The sequence below is a fragment of the Emydura macquarii genome, unplaced genomic scaffold (genome assembly GCF_026122565.2).
Source record: "Emydura macquarii macquarii isolate MOO-44397 ecotype Brisbane River unplaced genomic scaffold, CSIRO-AGI_Emac_v2 contig_924, whole genome shotgun sequence".
Classification (NCBI taxonomy): Eukaryota; Metazoa; Chordata; order Testudines; family Chelidae; genus Emydura; species Emydura macquarii.
In genome coordinates this window covers 147,734-167,754 of record NW_027131061.1, presented here as the reverse complement: position 1 = coordinate 167,754, position 20,021 = coordinate 147,734, and the positions used below count along the sequence as shown (strand labels likewise).

At 40.1% G+C, this 20,021-nt stretch overlaps 1 protein-coding gene across 1 annotated transcript in view; it reads left to right on the top strand.

The window, feature by feature from the left end:
- Positions 1 to 853: 853 nt before the first annotated feature.
- Positions 854 to 20,021, top strand: part of COL9A1 (collagen type IX alpha 1 chain) — a 102,470-nt gene continuing 83,302 nt past the window's right edge. The window contains exons 1-5 of the mRNA XM_067543605.1: positions 854 to 989; positions 1,331 to 1,404; positions 2,763 to 2,840; positions 2,970 to 3,102; positions 10,670 to 11,066. Of these exons, the coding sequence (XP_067399706.1) occupies positions 976 to 989; positions 1,331 to 1,404; positions 2,763 to 2,840; positions 2,970 to 3,102; positions 10,670 to 11,066 (696 nt within the window). The 5' untranslated portion in view covers positions 854 to 975. The remainder of the gene's footprint in view (positions 990 to 1,330; positions 1,405 to 2,762; positions 2,841 to 2,969; positions 3,103 to 10,669; positions 11,067 to 20,021) is intronic.

Sequence of the window (20,021 nt, the reverse complement as noted above, 5' to 3'; positions counted from 1 at the left end):
ACATGCTTTTTAAAAAATGAAAACTGAGAATCTCAAGCTCACACTTTGATAGACATGCCAGTACGCTGTTCTGCCATACACTGGCCCAGTCTGACCCTACATTTCCATACCAAATTCTAACTGTTGATCAGCAGTAAATATCAGTCTTCTAACTGCTTGTGCTCTTTGACACAGCCTTTCAATGCATATAAGCTTTAGTCTCTCTCATTCTCTGCAGCCATATGAGCAAATGATTGTGTGTCTGAAAACATATAAAATAAATGGTCTCTAGAAAAGACTGCTCATCCGTGAGGACTGAGGAACTGCAGTCTCTTTAACTATGTAATGTGTATACTTTGGCAAGGTTCAGGTTTAAGCAATTAAACCAATTTAAAAACGACTGCTTCTGTTCAGAACAATCCTTTGTCCTACCGACTAGGGTCTAGCTGGGACAGTTTAGTGAGGAAGTCCATGAGAAATGAAAGGCTCTTCTTTCCAGGGCTACGGGGAGTTCAACCTTATCACAGTTCCCAGAATTGTCAAAATATATACACCATTATAAGGCCACCTGTTTCTTCAAGATGCCTTAACACATTTCTTTTTCATTGGCTTCCTCCACCCAGCAGACCCTACCACTCACTGGGTGGCATTGTCTAACTCATGTTTCCTAGCCACATCGCGACGCCAAAGCTGGCATGAACAGCAGCCTCTCCTCCACTCTCACTGCCTTTTTATATCCCAGCTAGTTCTTGAGAGCCGCCCTCAGACCCCAGCAGGACACACAAGCTGTCCAGCCCCCACCTCCTTCCCTCTGTAGGTTTAAAGCATCCTCAGCAGCCTGAGCCTCATTTCCTTCTGAAGCCTTGTAAGGGCAGAAACAGCTGAGTCTGCACTCATTCATACATTATTTGATGGGATTAACTGCAGGAGATCAGAAAACATAAATATACATCCCAAATATTCACATGATAGAGCTGAAGAAAACCAGCAGAGAAAATGAAGAACAACTGGTAAGAGAGCAAGTGGCACTTGTAAGTGATCAGTAATTAACAGATGACAGAATAAGTGATTAATTGATAGCATTTCAAACTGTTTTTGTTTGCTGTCTTCCCTATTTTTTTTTAATGACAGTTTTATATGTAAGAAATGGAAACTGGGATAACATCATAGACACATTGTGTAGCACTGATAAAGACAAAAAGCTTAACTCTAAAGGGGTTTGCTTGCCAACTGTTAGCAAACCCTAAGTTATGTATGTATTTATTTAATATGCCTGACCATGAGCTGGAAATTGATCACATGATATAGCAGGAGCTGTAAATTCATGTTTGAGTTTTCTTTCTGTTCACAGGCAAGTTCCCATTTTCTTGTACATGTGTAGTTTTCTGTGGTCTCTGATGTCCGCCAATGTCCAACAGCAAACAAGTAAGGGTCTATCCTTTATCTGTGTTTCATTTCACTGGGATTTTGATAATCAAAACAGTTACTCTGTGCTTAGTCATAACTGAAACCCCTCATTAGCTAGACATCACTTAAACATTTAGAACTAAATAAATGTGTGTGAGAGAATGAAAGCAACAGGGAGAATTTAGAGAGAGTACCCAGATTGGTATTTTAAATCTACCATTTAGGTTTTACACTTTACTTCTTCCTGTGATTGTCTGATGGTTCTAGGTAAGGATCACAATCTGGAAATAGATACTAACCACTGGATGCAGTTAAAAATCCTTCTGCACCTCTAGTTAAAGGTTCTAAAGATGTGGCAACAAACTGGATCCACTGTATTAGCTGAGCATAAATCATAAATGACTGGATGTCAGTCACATATCTGTTTCAAAAATATAGAATAAGGCTATTTCTAAGGTGTAAAATGTCAGCCTGAAGTTTTTCTTTACATCTATGTTGTGAAAAGGAAACCCACAGTTATGGTTGAGTTCTTTCAGCAGACAAGAAGCTCTCTGTAGGCTGGGAAGGTATCTCCTTCCAACTTGCATGCACCTTTCTTCCCCATCCAAACTTTAGTAATATTTTCCAGCTTGACTTGATGGTAGGCTTGCGTAGCGCTCTTAAACACTTTCCAGCAAATGTTGATTTTTCCTTTTTCCTTCTTTAAGATAGGGGGACTGGGTTGTTGGGTTTTTTTTTTTCCAATGCTCACAGCAATACTTTTAAATAGACAGTATTTAGAAAGTGAGACATTTATTTGGTTTCCCAAGAATATTTCTTTTACACTCTTGTTCATGTCAATAAAGAGAACCTACAAGTCTCTTTGGCCCCAACCCTATGCTTAACTAGGCCTTATTTGATCAAACATGGCAAGGATGTGGGTGGGAACACCTGAAATATCAAAGAGGGAATGCCAATAGCTTGTCTTCTCAACAGCCACTTCAGCTACTGTGAAGTTTGTTTTGAGTTAGGGAGGCAGTAGGTTGAGTTAAGTAGCATTTTTTAAAGGCTTGCCTAACCCACCAAAGGTTCTGAACCAAGCTTTCATATACTGCAAGCTTATTTATGCTGGTACAGCTGCAATTCACAAACAGTGCTGAAGGAGAGAGAATTATAACCTTTTTCTAATTTAAGACAAGCAAAAAAAATGTAAAAGCAAATCAGTCAAATGATACTGTTAAATTTGGAGACTTCTAAAAGCAGACGCTCATTTATCTATCTGCCTTCAGTGAAGCCAGTATATGGCCCTTATTCTTATATTACTTTACTAAATTCATATAGCAATGCAATTTCCATCTTGTGATGGAGCAGAATGATATGTTTGCTCTTCTTTGCAGGGTTCCCAGTCACCTTCAGCTCTAACCAAAAAACTGACCTCTGCCCACCAGTCAGGACCGGAGAAGATGACTTGCCAGGCAAGTAAAAACTTTGCAGGAAAACGCTGCTGTTTCGAAGTTGTAATCAGGTTACACTCAGTTCTGTAATTCTTCTATGCTCACTTAAAAATAAAGACAATTTCTAGCTGTGCATGTTTGTTCTTTTAGGTTACGACCTGATTTCTCAGTTCCAGCTAGACAAAGCTGCCTCCCGAGGAATCATCCAGAGAGTGGTGGGCTCCACAGCTTTACAAGTGGCTTACAAATTAGGCACAAATGTAGACTTCAGGCTCCCAACGAGGTAACACATTCAGCTGTTTTACTTTAAAAGACTGTTTTAGCATATTGTCCCCCTGAAAGCTTGACTCCCATCCCTAAACAACTAGTTCCTTAGCTGGAGTCGGCAAAACTCTTGGAATGGATACAACGTATCCAGTGTTGGGCTACCCCCATTTTTTGTTTTGGGTTGATGTCACTAGATTAGATTGACCAGGCAGTAACAACCAGAGGGAGCTCTCCCACTTCCTTCCTCTACCAGTAGTGCTGCTGAGGGGGGCTGAAATTTTCCTGCTAGAAAGGGTGTCGCCTCCAGGAACTGATGCCAGTAGCTGCAGAGGGCTATGAGGAAAGACATGGGGAGCATAGTGGAAAGTGGGGGCAGAGAGAAGATCCTTTCAGTGGGGATGCCTCACAGGAAGAGGGGGTGGATGGTTCTGCAGGGAGGAGGAAGAGAGGGGATCTTCTTGGTGGTGTGATGGTCACAAGGGGACAGTAGGGAGGCGGGTGATGGATTATATTGTGGTTTATTTTAGTCCTTTGGGAAGAGAGTCCACATATGCTCCCAGTTCAGTGTCAGTCACGTGACTCAGAAAAGTTGAAAACCTCTCCCCACTCCCATCACAGACAGATTGCTATAGGAGACTGTATTTTGGGATCTACTTCTATTTGCACTTTATAGGCCTGACCTTTGGTTCCAGGGGTGCTCTGGTTAGCACAGGACCAGAGGGGATATGAGGTTAAAGATGCCTTACCCAAACTTGGGAGAAACTGGGGCTGGTTCAGTTCCTGATGTAAGTTAGAACAGCTTCACTTATCATGGCTGATGATGCCCTTCAATAGACCATTATTTAGCTGGGGACCACTGGAGAGCAAAGTGCTGCTGCTCTGCCTCAGCTGGTCCTCTCACATGCCTTTCTGCCCCCAGCACATCCTTAACTAGTAGACTAAAACTAGAATCCAGTTTAGCTGTCTGGTTAAACTCGGTTTACGGTTGCTTTGCATTACTGCAGTAACACAAAGCAGCTGGAAACTGGTCCCTAATATTTTATGACCATAATAGAAATGGGAGCTTACGGCCAGTAAAAGGGAGGAGATTCCCAGTTTTTCAATGTGATACACAGTTCTTGTTTCTAGGCTTGGTATTAATAGCCTGAGATATCAGATTTCAAAACTGTAATTTTTATTTACAAAAAAGCTATTTTAGATCATTCATAGAGGTGTTTTATTGGAACATATGCTAACTGAGAACCTGTCTTCACTGCACTGTTAGTTCATGCTATAACTTGAGTGTTGCCCCTCACCTGACTCCTGTCCACATACAAAATCTCTAACTTAAGTTAGGTGGTGTGTTAAGCTCCACTTAGTTGGCCTCCTGGGGCCTGGGTTGAAGCTTGAGTGCAACTGACACTTGAGCTAGTAGTGAAGTGTGAATGCAACTACTCTGTGCTGCTAATGCAATCACCCAGTGCAACACAAGTGTTCTTTTGCACAGTGGCCACTTTCACTCTGGCGCGACTAACTCCAGTGTAGCTAACTTAAGCGAACACTGCCATGGAGTCAAGCCGTAAGGGAACGTGTAGTCCAAGTAAAAATTCTTAAACTCTCCAAAATATTTCTCTAATAGTTTTTCTGTGAAATAGGTGGTATAGGCAGAACACATGATGGTCAGATGTGGTTTATGGGTTATTGGCACGAATTTTGGTTGGCTGAATTACTCAAGAGCATTCAAGTAATGAATGAGCTACGCATGCCACTCCAAATGAGACTGAAATTTTTATGCTGTGACCTGCATAACTTGGGCTTTTTCACTCTTACTAATGGAGACATCCCAAAGTCCTTCTAATAAACCCTTAGACTACCCCACACTATCACTTATTCATATGTAATATTTTAATATGAATCTTTGAAACAGCAGCCAACCCATTACAGTTTAGATGAAGGAAGTGTGTGTTCTCCTGCACACTCCTTTTCCTCTAATAATCCATCTGGTTTTGGATTGAAAGGAACCACACTAGCATTGTTAGGTAATGATTGAACTCCATGCCACCTCGTGGCTCTAACGAGTTACAGCAGTGCTGTTCACTTACACAGATGCTGAAACAGAATTTTGTATACAGCCTCCATAAATTTAGTGGTCTCCATGGGCTTGACTCTGTACTGCACTATGCTAGTTGTAGGCAGACGCAGCTGATAAGTTGCACTCAGCATCTCTTAGGTTATTCACCCCGATGCAAATCATAATTGTAGTTATGCTGCTGGCCATGTGAACCAAAGCCTGAACTTCAGAAGAGCATAGTTAAGTCAAAAGAGTGAAGTGATTAGGATCAATCTACACTGCACTTGCTCTCCAGCTCGGAGTAAGTGGCTGGTGCTTGGGGAAAGTGGCTGGCATAAAACACAGCAACCATGAGGCATCCCTAATGACATGGGCAAAGCAGACAGATGGGGAGCCCTCTCATTAACCACCTCTGTGTCTGCTCTTCTGCTGATGTCCATCTTCATGCTGCCATCCCTGTGCTGCCCTTTAGCATGTCAACCATGGATTGTTTGCATGCAATGTTTGCCTTATTTAACAGGGAGGATCACTTGTCACAGAACACATTTTCCTAGATGTGGGAATCTGAGGACCTGTGCAGGGCACAGATGGGGAGGGAAGGAGTGACAAAGCAGCCAAGCATATTATTAGCTGATAGGGTCTGCCTCAATATTCAGCCAATGTTTGTCAGGAATGACCAATGGTCATTTTGCAGGCCAACAGGGAAGGCTTTATTAGAGGGGCATTCTTCTGCACATTTATTCAGCATTTGCCTTAGGGACTGCTGGTGCCTTATTTTCCTTTAAAGCCTGTTAATTTATAGCCCAGCTCCTTTTTATCCTTAAAGTACTTGCCAAGTTTTCTAGGTTCATATTTCAGGGATGCTGCAGAGACAAAAGAATGAACCAGGGTGCATGTGTGTGGTTGTTTGCAAGATCTGATTTTAACTTTCCCCATAACCCAAATGAGTTTCTATCAACCCTTGTTCATTTCTGGTGTAAAATCTACTGGAGAATTGGTGGTGTCACTTAATACAGAATTGCCCATGGAACTGCAGCTGTGATGCTCACTCTACACATGCAACCCAGACTCAAGCCCAATACGATGAATCTGTCACTTCTCAATTCATCCCTAGTAACTGGTAAAAGTATATGTTATTAGCAAGTTGCACTATAAAAGGAACATCCCTTTATGTTGGAATTGAGTGATGAGATTTTTTTTTTTTAATATGCAGGCTTTTGGGGGGAAAAAAATCATACTAGCACAGAGTTTATGGCATGTTAAGCAGGCATGAGGTCTGACCGCTCTAATACGCTGTATTAACAGACTATCATTCTGTGTCCCCAAAGTGCACCCACAAATACTGAACATTGGAATTACACTGAGAGTGTTGTCCCAGTACCCAAATACAATGATTCTGTAAACTGCAGACCTGGACTTTCAGATTAAGTTTTGACTAGGGTAGAAACCAAAGTGCTATAAATTTTTTTTAGTGTGAATAGTACCATGTTTATTTACAGGCATCTAGTGCACTCTAATAGGTGAAATGCCGACTAAATGACAGTAACAAGGTATAAGGCAACAAAAGGAACTGTATTAATTTCTATATAGAGATTTGTATTACCTGCAGAGGACTCACAGAAACGGCTTTCACTGTTAACTCCCTTCAAAGACAGGGAATAACATTTGTCTGTGAAGGAGGGCTCTTGAGAGGACACCTTGACGGTCCTGCTGCTGTGGCCCAGGTCATGAATGGTCTTCTACGGCCTTTTCTTTTTATCTTGAGTATGAAACCTGTGTGCAACCATACCACTGATACTGATGTCACACTGTAATGGAAGGGAGAAAAAGCAGCAACGTACCCACAAGGCATAATTTATTTATGGATATGTCATGTTAAAGGGCAATAGAACCCAGCTAAGGAAACAGATCTTAAAAGACACAGATTTATATTACTTCAAGTCAAAAGCAAGAATAAATTAACCTTCTGAATGGCCACTTTCTGCCACCTTTACACAATGTGATTAGTGCCTTGCACCAACAGCAGTCCCACTGAAATCAATGGAACTAGTCAAGGAGGAAGGTACTATTCAAAATCAATAAGGGTGGCAGAAACTGGTTCTAAACAATTAAAGGAATCTTTCTGCTGTGCACTTGAGTTTTGGGTTAAATAACTCTCATGCGCTACTGAAACATTTTTTTAAAAGTGGTTATGTTAATAAAAGTTTGCTAAAGATGAACTGCAAAAGAGTTTACAGAAAGAAAACCACATTTAAAAACTGTTTATGAACTCAGATCAGTAACAAAATATCAGCCTGATCCTGCATTCCTTGAACACTCATAACTGTTAGTAGTATTTTTGGGTACACATGGAAAGCAGGATTAGGCCCTAATATGTAGAGTTAAGAATTATAAATACATAAAGTTTGAACTTCTGCTCTGACATACATCCCTCACAGCACAATGTAGAGGAGGGGGGTAGGTCAAATCAGAATTTTGCCCATTATGCTTAACATATATTTGTAAGTTAGCTTTTCTTTCACTCCTCTGCCAAGTTCTAAATCCAGAATTTCTTGATCCCTCCTCCATACATTAGTGATATCAGAAGCACATATAGAAGTGCAGTTTCTTGCTTTAAGTGCTTGTGTAACCATCTCCGGTCATAGGGGAAACACAGAACAAGGGGCTCAGGACTTTGAAGGGAGATGAAGAAAGAATTAGCTGCAAATATTTTGTTTAAAGTGTTAATATATTTTTACCAGTTTCTAATTTTGCCTTAGTCACTGTGGCACTTGGCATAGTGTGGGCCAAATTCTGTACTCTCATACACTGATGTCAGCGAGCCTGTGGAATTACTTTGCATTTAGTATAACTGAGATGTGAATCTGTCTGTCAACTTTCAGTAGAGTTATGCATATAAAACATGCATGAAAATAGGTAATCTTCTCTAAATATTTCTTGTTTTGGGTTCTGCCAAGTTTAGCAGCTCCTCTGTGACAATGCAGTTCTCAGGTTTTCTGATAGCGGGGCAGCAGAGTTGATGAGTGTGAATATTTAGCGAAGTTCATGTTAAGATGTTCTTTTTCCATGACTGTTACATAAATATTTCTATTAATTTTGTTTTCTGTTAAAGGAAACCATAAATCTGATTAGACAAGAATTTCCCTTCTTTCTAGCCAGCTTCCAAAAGTTACAATATTTCTTTATTTTAATATCTAAAGGCAGAGGAGGGGCTGTCTGAGATTCTCTCATTTCCACCGTGGCCAGATTCTGTCCCCACCTTCCTCAGAGATCCCATTCACTGTAGCTGAATGGCATATGAGTTCTCATGGGATGATTGAACTTGATACAGAAAAAGAGAGAAGAAGCCAATTAATAGATGTCAAGAGTGTGCTGATGCGATCACAGTAGCAGGGGAGAAAGATGATCTGGTGGCAATATCTTGGATAGACAAGTGGTAAGGATAGGTTAGATGCAAGGAGGCCAAAGAGATGAGGGTTGCAATAGTTGGAGAGAAATGCCCAATGCATGAACTAAGGATTTAGCAGTAGGGATAGAGAGAAGTATACATTTAAGAGATTATAGAGAAAAGTCCACGGAAGGCTGTGAAAGTGTCCCATTGAATAGGCTCATGCCCTGGGTGAGAGCCTTAATGTGTGTGGGGCTATGAAGCCTTAATGTGTGTGAGGCTATGAAGACAACTCTGAGGCTATGAGGCTAAGTGACAGGGAGGATAGTGGATTTGTCACTATTTGTAAAGAAAGGAAGCAACAGAGAGGCGTTAGGAGGAGAGATGAACTAAACAGATTTTGATGTTTTGTGTTAGAGCTGGCAACATAAAAATCAAACCAAACCAAACTCCTCTCCGCGCCCCCCTCCCCGCCCCGAACAATAAGATTTAAGCAAAATCTTATTCTGCAAGGCACATACACATGAACATCTCCATACTCAGTTTCAACTCCCACTCTACAGGTATATCCAGATACAGGTACATCTCCAGTTACATATGTGCATTTTCCCCAGTAAATACAGGTATATCGTATTCTGCACAGACATACCATATAGGTGAAGGTACATCCCCTTATTTTGTACCTATCAGAAGTACAGGAGTAAAGTTTATGCTATGGCAAATCTCACCTCATATGTTCCTCCTCCCAACACACAATCCCTTCCTGCTACCCAGGCAGTGCAGTAGCAGGCATGAGGTTCACAGGAGAAGCAGCAGTGGCAGTATTAAGTTAACATTTTAGGTGGAGACTATACCTAGATACTCCTCCATGGCCTGCCAATCTAGTCACGTTCCTTCCTGCTGGTGCTTTGGAGCCCCATAGTGGAATGTGACTGCATAATCTGAGGCACTGAAAAGCGCCACTGTTTATAGTGCAGCTTTTAATCGGGAAGCGCTAGTTTATTATATTTACTCAATTGTGCTCTAGGATAAATAACTTATTTTAAGATTATTTTCTCATTTTTCTGCATAGACTAGTGGCTGAATTGCCATTAGTGAAGGGTCAGTAAGCACTACGAAGTCAAAGCAGATTGCTTCTTTGGGTAACCTACTTGTTCTCTGGAAATTGTTTTTGTGCGTTGTCCTGACAGTATAGCCTGACATGTCCCCATGCCTCATCAGGTTTATTGCAACATATTTCTCTTTTTATAAGATTTTTTAAATGTGGACAGATTAAAAAAAAATCTACCTCATCAAAAAGTTTGAGTATAATATGAGTATCTGTAGCAAGTTTAAATAGCATGATCTTTAAACATGTCCTATCTGGTGAGATGCAATGACAAAGCTTTCTAGAGAGAAGCACACTTCAGTTATTTTAGATTGCAATGTTGCAAGAAACATTAGACTGTCCTGTGTTTCCAAATTGCATATTTCAAAGGGTACATTGTAAAATAATGCAGATAATGAACAGAGGTATTAGCTATTTCATAATAGTAAATCTTTTCTCTGAATATATGTAGCACAGAATTTGAATACCACAGAATACAATACCTTTTTAAGCATGAGTTCTTACCTTTTATATAGTTTTCAAACAAATAATCTGCTTCTGCTAAAGCAACTGCTAATATATAATAAATGGTTATTGTTGGATAGATCAACAAAATGTGTTTGAAAAAACAATCTTGGAACTTTAGAAATGAAATTGTTTTGCACTGGTTAGAAAGAGCCCTATAACGTCACAGATTTAAAAAGCAGGACTGATTGGTTAGTTTGATAGGCCATAGGTGTTCAGTGCTAGTATAGGAGATCTTGATTTAATTCGTAGTATTGGCCTCTAATTGCTTGAGCTATCATGGGCAAAGAGCTTGGCATGAGCAGTATGTAATGTAGGAAGAGCCCACACTGATGAACCACCGTTCCTTTTGCCAAATAAGGAGCAACATTAATGGCTCAAAAAGGGTTCCCCTCTAGTCCGCCTCAGATGGAAAGATAATAACTGTAGTATGGTTCTTTTGAGTGATGGACTCTTATTTCTCTCGGAGATGACAGTCCTGGAGGACTCTCCCTTAAAAAAAAAAACAATCTACTGTACTTGATTCTATACAGGTTTTTGTATCCCAATGGATTGCCTGATGAATATTCCTTTCTAACTACATTTCGGATGACTGGAAGCACACTTCAGAAAACCTGGAGCATTTGGCAGGTCCAGGATTCTTCAGGAAAAGAACAAGTTGGAGTGAAGCTTAATAGTCAAGCAAAGGCTCTTGAGTTTTCTTATAAAGGGCAGGATGGAAGTCACCAGACTGCAACCTTTTCACATTTGCCTTTTTTGTTTGATTCCCAATGGCACAAAGTTATGATCAGTGTGGAAAAGAGCAACGTCACTCTTTTTATTGACTGCATTATGATAGAATCCTTAAAGATAAAGCCCAGGGGCAAAATCAACGTTGATGGCTTTGCTCTGCTGGGAAAACTTATGAATAATCCTCAAACTTCAGTTCCGGTAAGTTTCAAAATCTTATATTACAGAAAAAGTGCCAAAAAACCTTCTCTTTTGTAACATTTTTCTGGTGAACACATCTTCAAATATTTTCTGACAGTGGGAATGGCAAGAAATATGTCTGAGATTTTGAAATTGGAGATAAGCAACAGTTACTGCCTTTCAAACTTTGTACATATAATCTGAATGAGCAAGAAGAGAAGTTCAAGGGAAGTGAAATGGAAATAAAATGGACAGGTACTAAAAAAAATAGTAAAAACTAGGCACTGTCCTATATCTGTTACTAAAATGTGTCATACACTTATTGTTTTTGAACATTATGCCTTGCAGAAGATTTAGTATTTGCAATTCACCTTACTGTACAATGCCAAAAATAGTTACAACCTAATAAACTACCATTGAACACGGTTAGCATATTCAGCACTATTATAGTTAATACATTTACCAAAATTAAGATATTCATTACTTCCTGTGAGAAATTCAGCTCTCTGCTAAACCTGAAAATTATTCCATAATCAATAGGGTTGCACGGATATAGCTGAAAGAAAAATGTTACTCCTTGGCTTTTATAAATGGAAACGCTGTCAAGATAAATAACCCTTGTTTCTTCACATGGAATGTGTGTGGCTGGGCAGGTGTTTGCTTCATAGAGTAAATTATTTGGAACCCTTAATAATAGACCAGTCACTCCAGCCCTCCTCCTTATGTCACCACAATACAAGTACAGTTGCTCTTAAGGTGAAAGTATCATTGAAGGTAGCACATGGTGAATTTCAAATGTGTTTCTTCCTCCTCTGCAATGAAAACTGGATTTAAGATTCTCAGTTTTATTACTGTTAGATTATTTTATTTCAGATATAAGATATGATTAGTGTGAAGCATATAGGGGAAAATGAGGTATCTATCATTTGTGATGGATAGAAAACAATTTGTAGCTGTCACATCTTCAATCTGGTTTGTAGACACATGTGACAGTGTTTTCTCAGCAAATTAGTTATAATGCACCTTATGTCCAATAATGTAAAAGAACGTTGCCACATGGCAGCATAGAAAGGCAGGATATTTTTGGATTGATTCTGTAGGATGAAAATAAATAGTTTAAAAATGAGGAAAAAATATGCACAGAGCATTGCAAAATCCAATATGCTATCTTCTTCATCTCTCAAATGGCATCTGATTTCTCTTAAATATGTTAGAAATAGATAATGTAAATGGTAATAATATATGGTACTAAAGAAAAAGATTATCTTTCATGGATATTTATTTCAAAATGTGTTGAACTACAAAAAAGAAATCCAGTAATGCAGTGTAACCAATTTCTACTTCACTCCATTGAAGATTTGGACCAGGCTCTAACTGAAATGAGAACATATGCACAAACTGACTTAAGATGTGATCATCTTGCATTAAACTGTATGATGATATTTCATGCAATTGCACCAAACACTGCTATATAATACTTAGCAGTGCGTAAACATTAAGGGGAATGTATCTTGCAGCATAAGAAATGCTCTCAATGTGCTCCAATCTATGAAACCTGAAGCACTTTTATCTTTTAAACTATCCAGGTACTTAGATGGCCCCATCATCTTTATATTTATATTAAAAGTGCATTACATTTACTGAAATGAAGTTAGTTTTATTTGAAAAACAGCAGTTTAGGCCACAGGCTGTCAGATACCTGTAGATGACCTTTCAACATGTTGATATGGCTGCAGATTGGAAAGCATCAGCAGCTGACAAACCAAATTAATTCTGTTAAAAGCAATGGTAATCTCTGAAAAATTGTTTAAAAGTTTAATGGTGGAATTGAGGAGTCAATTTAAAGATCAGCTACATGAACGTTGCATATTCTTATCTTGACTCTTGTTATCTTGCTGCCTGATCTAAGCAATGTTTGATGGATGTGTTGTGCAAATAATATACTTTATGCACATGCTTTCAAGACAACAGCATATCTGCCACAAATGTTATATTGCATCTAGGATAGTTTTTAGTGTCTAACCTTCTTACACATCATGGCAAATCTTCTCCCATTTTGCAATCCCATTGAACTCTATGGTGCAGGATGTAATTCTGGGAACACTTTGCCCTTAGTGGGTTGCAGTAAGTAATGCTTATAAAGTTATTTCAAGTATTGTAAGGGGAAACTGCTAAATATATGATAGTTGTTAGCTGATGTCCTAATGTATGCTAGTGAAAATGTAAAAGAATGAACGAACATAATTGCAGCATCAGTTTCACAAGGGAGTCTCTCCTTTCTTGTACCTGCACAGTGTATAAGCTGGTGCCAGCAGGTGTGGAGTTCTCAGCTGACTCCCCTGCACTCCATCATAGAGGAACAGGTTCTTTGTGTGCCAGGTTGCAACACCATTTGGCCTAAGCACTCCCAAATTTGAGTGGCATTGACCTGTGCATCAGGTCGCAACACCACTCACTGAAATGTGGGCTGGCCACGCCTTTGTCTGTATCAAGGCACGGACACATCAAATTTCAATGGCTTTGAGACCATGCAGCCAGTGTAGTGCTCCAGACCACTCTAGAAGCATCCATACAAATTTAATAAGAGACCACTAATCAGAAGTGGTTGGGCCATGCCCACCAACTCCATGCCGTGTGGAACTTGGATCAAGTACAAAAATCTGGGCAGGGGTTGCTCCCTCTCTAACCTGTCCAAATTGGCACCACTGTGCGTAAAATTCCCATTGAAATAAATATATTTGAAGTCATAGAATCATAGAAGATTAGAGGTGGAAGGGACCTCAGAAGGTCATCTAGTCCAACCTCCTGCTCAAAGCAGGACTAACCTCAGCTAAATCATCCCTGCCAGGGCTTTGTCAAGCTGCAGCTTAAAAACCTCTAAAAATGTAGATTCCACCACCTGCCTAGGTAACCCATTCCAGTTCTTCTCCACCCTCCTTCCCAAAAAACATTTTCCTAATATCCAACCTAGACCTCCCCCACTGCAACTTGAGACAATTGCTCCTTGTTCTGCCATCTGCCACCACTGAGAACAGCCTAGCTCCATCCTCCCTGGAACCCCCTTTCAGGTAGTTAAAGGCTGCTATCAAATCCCCCCTCATTTTTCTCTTTTGCAGACTAAACAAGCCTAGTTCCCTCAGCCTTTCCTCATAAGTCTTGTGCTCCAGCCCCCTAATCATTTTTGTTGCTCTCCGCTGGACTCTCTCCAACTTCTTCACATCCTTTTTGTAGTGGGGGCCCAAAATTGGACACAATACTCCAAATGCGGCCTCACCAATGCCGAATAACGGGGAATAATCACTTTCCTCGATCTGCTGGCAATGCTCCTACTAATGCAGCCCAATATGCTATTAGCTTTCTTGGCAACCAGGGCACACTGCTGACTCATATCCAGCTTTTTATCCACTGTAACCCCCAGGTCCTTTCTGCAGAACTTCTGCCTAGCCTGTTGGTCCCCAGTCTGTAGCTGTGCATGGGATTCTTCCATCCTAAATGCAGGACTCTGCACTTGTTGAACCTCAGATTTCTTTTAGCCCAATACTCCAATTTGTCTAGATCACTCTGTATCCTATCCTACCTTCTAGGGTATCTACCACTCCCCCTAGTTTAGTGTTATCTGAAAACGTGCTGAGGGTGCAATCTACCACATCCTCCAGATTATTAATGAAGATGTTGAACAAAACTGGCTCCAGGACTGACCCCTGGGGCACTCCGCTTGTGACCAGCTGCCAGCTAGACATCAAGCCATTGATCACTACCTGTTGAGCCCGATGATCTAGCCAGCAATCTATTCATTTTACAGTCCATTCATCCAACCCATGTCTTTAACTTGCTGATAAGAATACTGTGGGAGACTGTATCAAAAGCTTTGCTAAAGTCAAGGTATATCATGTCCATTGCTTTCCCCACATCCACAAAGTCAGTCACCTCTTCATAGAAGGCTAACAGGTTGGTCAGGCATGATTTGCTCTTGGTGAATCTGTTTTGACTGTGCCTGATCACCTTCTTCTCTTCCAAGTGCCTTAAAATGGATTCCTTGAGGACCTGCTCCATGATTTTTCCAGGGATTGAGGTGAGGCTGACCAGTCTGTAGTTCTCTGGATCTTTTCTCTTCCATTTCTTGAAGATGGGCATTATATTTGCTTTTTTCCAATCATCAGGGACCTCCCCCAATTGCCGTGAGCTTTCAAAGATAATAGCCAATGGCTCTGAAATCGCATCATCCAACTCCCTCAGTACCCTCGGATGCATTGCATCTGGCCCCATGGACTTGTGTATGTCCAATCTTTCTAAATAGTCCTGAATCTATTCTTTGAGCACTGAGGGATGTTCATCTCCTCCCCATTCTGTGCTGCCCAGTGCAGTAGTCTGGGAGCTGACCTTATCTGTGAAGACCAAGGCAAAAAAGGCATTGAGTACCTCAGCTTTCTCCATATCCTCTGTCACTAGGTTGCCTCCCCCATTCTGTAAATGGCCTACACTTTCCCTAATCTTCCTCTTGTTGGTAACATACCTGCAGAAAGCCTTCTTGTTCCCTCTCACGTCCCTTGCTAGCTGCAACTCCAATTGCACTTTGGCCTTCCTGATTTCATTCCTGCATGTTCGAGCAGTATTTTTATAATCCTCCCTTGTCATCTGACCAAGCTTCCACTTCTTGTAAGCTTCTTTTTGTGTTTAAGCTCACCAAAGCCTTCTTTGTTAAGCCAAGAAGGGTGCCTACCATATTTGCTATTCTTTCTGCACATCGGGATGGTTTGTTCCTGCGCCCTCAATAAGGTTTATTTAAAATACAGCCAGCCCTCTTGTATTCCTTTCCCTCTCATATTAGCTTCCCAGAGGATCCTGCCCATCAGCTCCCTGAGGGAGTCAAAATCTGCTTTTCTGAAGTCCATGGTCCAAATCCTGCTGTTCTCCTTTCTTCCTTTTGTCAGGATCCTGAACTATACCATCTCATGGTCACTGCTGCCTAGGTTGCCACCCACTTCTACTTCCCCTACCAAATCTTCCCTGTTTGTGAGCAGCAGGTCAAGAGGAGCACGGCCCCTAGTTGGTTGCTCCAGCATTTGCACCAGGAAGTTGTCCGCAACACTCTCCAAAAGCTTCCTGGATTGTCTGTGCTCTGCTGTATTGCTCTTCCAGCAGATGTCAGGATGATTGAAGTCCCCCATGAGAACCAGATCCTGTGAACTCAATACTTTCCCTAGTTGACTGAAGAAAGCCACATCTACCTCGTCCTCTTTTTCTGGTGGTCTAGAACAGACACCCACCATGACTTCACCCTTATTGTTCTTGCTTCTAAGCTTAATGCAGTCTCTCAAGTGGCTTATCTCCAGTTTCATACTGGAGCTCAAAGCAAACATAGTGCTCTCTTACATACAGTGCAACTCTTCCACCCTTTTGCCCCTTGCCTGTCCTTCCTGAACAGTTTATAGCCATCCATGACAGTGCTCCAGTTGTGAGTTACCCCACCAAATCTCGGTTATTCAATGATAGTTTTGGGTGTGCAAAGAGTGCAGTATCCTTTCCATAGAGAATTCATAGCTTTCAAAGCCAGAGTGGATCCACTGTGATTATCTAGTCTGACCTCCTGCATAACACAGGCCATAGAACTTCCTTGAATTAATTCCTATTTGAACTAAAGCACATCTTTTTTAGAAAAATAGCCACTAAATTTAAAAATTGCCAGTGAGCCCTGGTCTGCACTTACCTCGCGATTCGGCGGCAGTCGACAGGAGTTACGCAAACTATGCAGAGTAGTTTGCGTAACTCACGTTGACTGCTCTGCTTCCCTTCTGCGCACTGTCTACACTGTGCTGCGCTTCTTGAGGGGGTGGTTTTACTCAGTCGACTTTCTGATTGATTGATCAGGTCTATACTGACCGCTCAATCGATCCAGAAAAATCGATCTGGCAGCGGCGAATTTGCCACCGTCAGTATAGACATGCCCTCAGAGAATCAACCACAACCTTTAGCAAATTGTTCGTCATTATTAACCCTCACTGTTAACATTTTTGCCTTATTTCAAGTCTGAATTTGCCTAGCTACAACTTCCAGACATTGGTTCTTGTTATACCTTTGTCTTCTAGATTGAAGAGCCCATTATCAAACTTTTGTTCCCCATGTCGGTACTTAGAAATTGTGTTCAAGTCACCTCTTAACTTTCTCTTTGTTAAGCTAAGTAGACTGAGCTTATTGAGTCTACATGGTAAAGCATGTCTTCAAATCCTTTATCGTCATCATGGCTATTTTATGAACCCTCTCCAATTTATCAACATCCTTCTTGAATTATGGACACCAGAATTGGACATACTTCAAACAGCAGTTGCCCCATTGCCAAATACAGAGGTAATATAACCTCCCTGCTTCTACTCAAGAGTCCCCTGATTATACATTTGAGGAATGCAGTAGTCTGTTTGGCCACAGCATTGCACAGGGAGCTCACGAATAAATGATTTGGGCCAGAACTGGCCTTTTCCCTTTGGATTGTCCAAGGTCTTGTGCCCATCATGAATTCAGACCCCACTGAAGTTAAATTTGATGCAAGTCATTTAAGAAAATCTAGGACTGGGCTAGTATTGAAAAGGGATCATTTGCCTTTCATAATATTGCCAACTCACAATTTTAGATAATCTGACTATATTTGATGTCTTACTTAAAGCCCCAGCTCCTGGACACAAGTGATTTCATGAGAATCTCAGCTTTCAATTTTTTTGGGGAAATTTTTTTTTTTAACCCTCATGATTATGGAGAAAACTTAAAAATATGACCTGAGCACACCCTAAGAGCTCAAAAACAGAAGGTAAATAGGGAGAACCCCAAACTTGTTATTTAAAAAAACAAACCTCATTATCTTTCTCATGATTTTTTTGGAGCCTGACTCATGAGTTTTGAACATTTGTAGTTGGCACTACTACATTAATTTCTTTGTGATCCTTTACAAAGGAATAGGGAGGAAGATCTCAGATGGTGTAAACTGGCATAGCTCCAAGGGTGTTTTCTTAGTTACAGGTGATTACAAGATATGCAAAGGTGTAAAAAGCTGACTTTTCTAGTGTCCTTATCTCAGGGAACAAAGATCCAACTTTTCTGCCTGGGAGACGAAAACAATGACATAAGGTATGGAAATTATTTGTGATCAAATTAGGGGTTTAAAAAAATACAGACTAATGTAGTTTTAAAATTAAGTTGTAGCTCTTTATTCCAACAAAATTGAATCAAGTTATGTTTATAATGCATCAAATTACCTTAAGATATTTTTGTTGTCAAACTTATTGTTTTTGTGAGAAGACTCAATCAAAACCAAGGCATAAGTTTGAAAGAATTCAGTGCTTGGCACAAGACGGGCCTTGAAAACTAGCAATAAGGCACACATTTTTAACAGAGAGGGTAATTAACCATTGGAACAAAATTACCAAGATATGAGGTGGATTCACCATCACATGAAGTTTATAAATCAAGTCTGGATGTCTTTCTAAAAGATAAGGTCTAGCTAAATCTGAATTTATGGGCTAGTACAGGAAGTACTTGGTAAAATTCTATGGCCTGTGTTATGCAGGAGGTCAGATTAGATCATCATAAAAGTCCCTTCTAGTCTTAAAAGCTATGAAAACAATATATCCTGAAAAAACGACACAGAAAATACCCAATTTGATGGATTACTAACCCTAAAAGGTTCATTTATCTTGCACTAGGGTATGTTTCTCCCTGTCTTTTTTGCTCTCTCTTTAAACTGAGGAAAGAAAGAAAGCAATTTCTGGAGAAAGAGGAGGAGGGTCTAATAATTTCACTCTAATTTACCATGCTGTTTCTTATGTAAAAACCTAATCATTCTTTGTTAGTTAGGGAGTCAAAGGCACATTTCAATGTGTTGTTGGACTATATTACTTAGAGTGGTATAATTTTTAAAATAAATAAGTTGTTTCCTAGTCTCCTTTTCCAATATTTTACTATAGCTCTGTTTAGCCTATAGCATAGTTTGGTTTCTGAGGGGTGTACTATAAAAATGTTATTTTAAGACAAATTTTTTGTTTGTTGTCACTATAATTGCTTAGTAGAGTTATTGGTATAGCTCTGTTAGAAAATTATGTTGGCCTTTGAGCCTTTAAAAAGATTTATGCCCAAGATTTCTGGTGTTTGTCAGAGGCTAAAAGTTTGTGGCTTTACAATTGTATTCTATCATTCTTTTTTATGTAAGGGCAAACCAAGTAATCCATTATAGAAGCTAAACAATACAGAGTACACTATAGTTGGAAAACTGAAAAAAGACCTTCTTGAAAATAGGTCTTGCCAATTGTTTGTGGTATATAAAAAAAATCCATTAGCCCTACTGTTAAGAGGCTAAATTCTCTATCCCAGATTCTCAGCTGTTGTAAAACTGGTGTAGTTCCACTGACTGCAGTGATACTACTCTAATTTATACCAACTGAGAATCTGGACCCAAAGGTATTTAATCAACTAACACCCAAAGATTTCTCTTTGAGGATCGAGGTCTCAGCCTTCTAGTTATAATTATATCAGTTATATAAATCAGTGTTTTATCATAGTTTAGCTACAACCTTATTCCTGTTACTGAAAACAATAATAAAACTTCAATTAAATAGTGATTAAGTGTCTGATGTTAAGCTCCCATCGCTCCACTTGATTTCAGTGAATGGAGGATGCACAGCACATCACTGTAGGCACTTGCCTCTTGCAGAAGCTGACCCTCAAGCTGCAATCATATTTAATTCATATGTTTAAATAGGTTAACTAGTTAAATGGCATGTAATATCTAAGAGCCAGACTTTATCAGCATGTAGTGCACAGGGGTGGATTTGTTCCATAGCTCACATAGGAAAATTGCTTCAATGTAGTGTGCTATGGCCAACAGTATTGGTGTTCTAAGAGATGCTACCTACACTTTTTTCTGCCTAGTGTTCATGCTGTGTATTCTGAAGTTCAAAGGGTGGAGCTCCTGCATAGAAGGTCAGCTAACAC